Genomic DNA, 5,971 nt, shown 5'->3' with positions numbered 1-5,971 from the left:
AAGATCACTTCCATCCTATAAATATCTAAAAACATTACTTTTGACCGACCAGAACCTTTGCATATGATATTGACTTTTGACTTGAATAGATTTTTTCAATGGGGACACATGGTTTTTTGTTTTTTTTAAATGAGAAATGGTGACACATGATGATGTTGCACTGTTATACCAAAGCTTAATTTTTATAAACTCGCCCATCACCATGAGAATGATTTCATATTACGCTGAGAATAATTTCAAATTACGCTTTCAAGAGATTCGGATGACCTTTAAGCCCTTTTTTGTGGGCCTAATCTTTCCCAACTTACCAAATATACCCCGAGTCCCAACTTACCAATGAGAGCATGGTATGGGCAGAGGAGTCATTTTAAAGGGAGGGGGAAGAGATAGACACAATGAGTGCTAGCTTATAATATACTAGCGGTATACCAAAACTTTTCGCCCCCTAAAAAAACTTATTATCTCTGAGTTATTTGATTTTTGTAACCATATATCGTTTCCATCATGTAGCAAATGAAATGGACTAAAATTTTGTACAGAGAAAGATCCCACGATCCCTTCTTCACATGTTTAAGTGTCTTGGCCACACGAAAAATAAATCATTAATAAAATCAAAACTACAAAGAGTGTACATGGGACTATACGACGGTGTAGAATATACATGGGAGTATACATCGTTACATGTATATAAAAATAAAGAAGTAGTTTTCTGTCCGGAAGTGTGGCCTACGCTAGCACTCCCATGTATCAATCTCTCTCCTCCTTAAAACAAGGGGGTAGAGGTGTCTTTTCAAATAGAGAGGAGAGAGATAGACTCTTGGGAGTGTTGGCATAGGCCACACTCCCGAACAGAGAACTTTCTCCCATAAAAATAATTGAATTTGAGTCTAAAGTTTGACATGTAATTAATCTAGACTATTCCCTAGATTAACATCATGGCTCAGTTTCTAGATGCCCAAGATAAAAACATTTCCCACAATCCCATTTTGGCAGATCAATGAGGTTCAAATTTTATAAATAAATAGACCCCTTGCTCACATGTCAAGCCTGAACCATATCGTGGTTGCCATGTGATAAAACAAAGTTTTAAAAACCCAAAGCTATGAGGGAGTGCACAACCAAGGTATGGATTACTAAAGGCGTGCATGGAAATACATGGGATGCATGACCTTACATGAAAAGTTATTTTGCATTAAGCTCTTAAAATATGACATGTGGCTAATGAGACCATAGCTTCTTTATCCAAAGATCAAGAAAGCCACATCATGATCATTTGTTCACATGGCTCAAAACTAAGTGTGAGAATAGATTTTTTTTTTTTAAAGTTGAACGTGAGAATAGATTCTACCACCGCATGTGAAAACTTCTTTTTTTTTTAATGTGTACTTTTGACTTTTAGAGCGTTATAAGTTAGGTCTAACTAAGATAAGATTAAATATTTTTTCCCCCTTTCCTCTTGGATTTGTTAACATTTAATTCATGAAAGTGATGGTTAAAAGCCACCCATATAGTTGCTTATGCAAATTACATGTTTGCTTTCCTTTATAACTATATAGAATTAGAATATGAAATTGAAAATGGTTTGTTCTTATATCGGATTATTTTTTTTTTCTCTCCTTTATGTATGGGAGTGTCTAAATGACATCCCTATAGGTGTATTTAAAACTTGATATCTTTATTTAATTACCCATTGTTTTATTCTTAAAAGTTATTTTAGTTAGAGATATAAAAGGTTTTCAAATAAAAAATAATTTAAAAGTGATTTATAATTATGTCATAATCAAAAGTCATGACTGTCTTAGCACATTTTTTTTTATTATACATGTGAAATGACACTATTTATCCTCATTAGAAAAGACGTATGTCATATTAAAAAGGGTGAAAAGAAGGTACCAAATCATTTGACACCTTAAGATGTATCAATAAGAAAATACCTTTAATTATGGGATTGTCTTTCCTTTAGTTTTGAGATTGTCTAAATGACACATCTATAGGTGTATTTAGAACCCCATACCTTCTTTAATTGCCTCGTGTTTGAAATTTTTTAACAGTATTTACCTTCATTGAAAAAAATTGCTATAATAAAAAGATAAATAATAATAATAGTAATAAAATTACAATTATTTGATACTTGAGAGATTTTTTATTTTTGAGGCAGAGGTGTGGAATATGGGGATTTTTCCCCCTTTCTTCAACCTCCATGATCAATGCAATAGTTTTTCTGTCACGTTACATGGAATTTTTTTTTTCTTCTGTTAAAAAATTCTAATATCATTGCATAAGGAAAGAGAACGAACGTACACCTTAAGGAGTAAAACCATCCCTACTTCAAGTTTCAACTCTAAACCATAGTTTAAGGTACCAAGATTGTATTGGTTCAATATCGTATTGATCGTGTCAACTGATACGTATCAATATCATCAATGATCGATAGCGATATTTGATGGATTCCAATATGATCAAATGTCATGGTATCAGATTCATAATTAGATCGGCCTTTTCGATCCTATACAGGTTTTAAACCTATGATTTATGGTTTAAAGTATCGGTATCGTGTATACATATCAATTGTTTTATAAATTTTTGGATTTTTATTTTTTGTTATTTTTTGGCTGATAGACTATCAAATATAGTGGCTCCAACTGGCTGTATCAGACTGGTTCAAACCATTCAACTAATACGTATCAATTTTGATATAATATCGGTTGATACTGATACTTTAAAACATGCTTCAAACTGCATAATATATACTCCCCTTATAACGCTTCACTACTTGCTACTTGATAGCACATGGGTTAATCCATGTGATAGAGGACTCCACACACATCTCAATGGCTAATTTTTAGTCCAAAGTAAACAATGAATGTTGCTCAAAGTTTTATTCAAACTTTCCCCAAGAAAATAAAAAGAATAGATATTTTTTTTTCAGGAAGATCTAACTCTAAATCATGGTTAAAGAGAATGAACTATGTATATTATACTTTGAAAGCGTTTGGAATCGTATTATGGACTTTTTAACCTTAATGCTATGTTTGGAATGATTTTTCAAAATGCATTGTTAACCTAGAATGCACTTCCCCTTACATTATTATTATCGCATGTGTTACATAATCGCACAAACACGTGGGATAATAACGAGGGAGAAAGAACAACGTCAGGTTACATTGTGTATGCTAACGCCTCCGTCCGTCTCTTTCTTCCTATGAAATGACATCTCTATGCTCTATTGTGGGAGGAGATTGGAGAGTCTGGGAGATAGACAAAGAGTAAAAAGAACGAACATGATACTTTCCTTATAAAGACCTATAAGAAAATTTAATAATGGGAGAAAGAATGCCACACCACCCGGTCGCGCCAGACACGCCCCCTTTGTGCCCCGACACAAGGGTAGTCGGTGGATTGGTAAGAAAAGGGTAAAATTGTAAAAATAAAGTTTTTTGGTTTTTTTAAGAAAACATGGCCGATTCAGATCGACACGGATACGGATTGGCATCGGCGGAGACCAATAACTAAAACCCCGTGGGATTTACAAGGTCGAAGGCGCTTTGCTCTCAATCGAACCTTTCAATCCTCCCTTCCCTTGTGTGGGTTTTGGTGAAAATTGCTCATTCTGCGAAAAACTAGAAATTTTTGGAATATTCGGCCACTGAATCCTTCAATTACTCTTTTTTTGTTTTTTTTTTTGGGGTAAGAAAAATCCTCTTATTACTCCAATCCAATCCATTCCAATCCATTCCAATCCTAGTGGGTGAGGTAAGGTAAGTTAAAATTTTCCAAACTCTTTCAGTTCGATTGCATATATAAACTGTGACTGTTATTGATTGGGTTTGGTATGGGGGGTTTTATCTTTTGTTCTACTGAAACTCTGTTTCTTCATTCTTGAATCCATATATCAATGAATCAGTAAACCTCATGCATTCCATTCCAGCCGTCAGGTTTCTTCTTTATTCCCATCCAAATTCTATTCCTGGTGAATATTTGTATTCGAAGACGAGATGGTTGTTAAATTGAGCCTGAAGAGGAAGAAAGCAAGGAAGGGGAGTAGTGATTGTAGCAGCAGCAATGGAAGAAGAAGAAGAAGTAATAAACTACTGGAAGATTTGCCAGTTGCAATCATCTTCGACATCTTTTCAAGACTTTCCGCCGTTACTCTAATTCGATTAAGGAGTGTGTGTAAGTTCTGGAACAACTTGACACGAGACTCTGGATTCATTGACCTCCACCTGAAGAAGAGGAAATTGATGCACGACGACATACCACCATCTCATCTCATCCTGTTTGCATCAAGGACATACTTTGATAAGAAATGGAGTGGCTTGTTTTGGATAGATGATGGGGTTGAAGAAGGGAATTGTAAAGCTAGAGAAATTCAAATAGAGGGTTTGCAGAAGTTTCAGTTCGTTGGGTCTTGCAATGGATTGATTTGTTTGGAGCCAACGGAGTTGCAATTTCGTTTTGTCACCATCTGTAATCCAATTACAGGTGAGAAATGGTGTTTGCCACCTGGAGATGAGTTCCTTAGCTTTAATCGTATAAGGGTTCCTAGAATTGGTTTTGGGTTTGATGATGCAACGGGAAAATATAAACTGATTCGATTCTGGCGTGATGATGAAAGACAAAAATTGGTGGGAGAAATCATCAGTTTGGGTGAAGGAGGAGAAGGTTCATGGAGAAAGTTAGATATTCCAGTACTGACCGAAGGAGGATTTTATTATGGATTCAACACATCGACGGTGCTGTTCTTGAATGGGTTCCTATATTGGATAATCACAAGGAATATTAATGCAGATGATGATGATGATGATGGAGGAGGAGTTGAACAACAACGATATTATTATTAATAAGAAATTCATTCTTGCATTTGATATTGGGAGTGAAAAGTTCCATATTATATATAAACTTCCCCCGTGCTAGTCTTTCTGAAACAAGAAGATCATATGGATTAAACTTGATAAACATCAAGGGTTCTTTGGGTATATAGTCATGCAGATTTATGGTGATGACTACTTTTCTGATTTAGTGATATCAAAGATATGGCGACTGGTTGGCAGCAGCAACACGGCTATGGAATTGGTGGGGTTCTCTTCGCAGCTGGAACACCTTAATTCCAATTTCTATTATGGTGATAATATGCCTCTTCATTGGGATAAGGAATATGGTATTTCAATTGTGTTGCTCGGCGATGGCACATTGATACTCAAGTTTGGAGTATTGGGAGGCTATCTAAGTTTTGCTAATTCCTACCATCCAGAACCCAAAGATTTGGAAAAGGGATGTTTTTTTTGATAGTGAAGAAATTGCCATTGCTTCAACAACCATTATTACCCTTCACACCCACCCTTGTTTCCCTCAATTATTATGATGCTCATAAGGTTGTCACGACACTCCAACCCACGTCGTCTCAACTGCGGGAACCATCAGCCGGGCTTCGACGACCATCAACCCGCATGATCGATTATGTGTGAAAGTGTGAAGCGCCCACAGAGTTCCATCAATCAGTTACATCTCAGTTGTCGTTGTTATTTCAGCGCTGCTGTTCCAACTTTATTTTAATTACATCTCAGTTTTGTTTCTTTCTTATTTTAAGTCTTTCTGGTTAATGAAATTGCTACATGTATGAGCCCACCCCACCCCCAGTGCGTTAACTGCATGAGCCACTTAAGACAATCAGTTTTTTTTTTTTTTTTTTTTGGGTAAAGAGCCAAACTATTTATTAATACGTGTAAAACGCATAACATCCGAATTACAAGCTTCCGAAAGCCGTAGAGTGGAAAGAAGCCACACTGTCTCACACGAACAAGACAAGGCCTTCTTGGCCAAGGAGTCAGCCACGCTGTTAGTCTCCCTGGAGATGAAAGAGAAGAAACATGACCTACAATAAGAAGATAAGTAGGAAATGTCCTTAACAATAGAGAAAATCTCTAGAGGAGGAGTACCCTTCTGTAAATGTTCCACCAATTTCTTGCAATCC

At 36.0% G+C, this 5,971-nt stretch overlaps 1 protein-coding gene across 1 annotated transcript; it reads left to right on the top strand.

Moving 5' to 3' along the window:
- Positions 1–3,995: 3,995 nt before the first annotated feature.
- LOC122665985 (F-box protein At3g07870-like) lies at positions 3,996–4,841 on the top strand. The gene has a single exon (XM_043862102.1). It carries the CDS (start codon positions 3,996–3,998, stop codon positions 4,839–4,841), a length of 846 nt encoding a protein of 281 aa, XP_043718037.1.
- Positions 4,842–5,971: the final 1,130 nt, after the last annotated feature.

Source organism: Telopea speciosissima, chromosome 6 (assembly GCF_018873765.1).
Source record: "Telopea speciosissima isolate NSW1024214 ecotype Mountain lineage chromosome 6, Tspe_v1, whole genome shotgun sequence".
NCBI classification, from domain to species: Eukaryota; Viridiplantae; Streptophyta; class Magnoliopsida; order Proteales; family Proteaceae; genus Telopea; species Telopea speciosissima.
Note: the sequence above shows the minus strand (reverse complement) of the source record. Positions and strands in the feature narration are given on the sequence as shown.

Coding starts and splice junctions, on each gene's coding strand:
- LOC122665985 (XM_043862102.1), top strand. CDS start 3,996: ATGGTTGTTAAATTGAGCCTGAAGAGGAAGAAAGCAAGGAAGGGGAGT.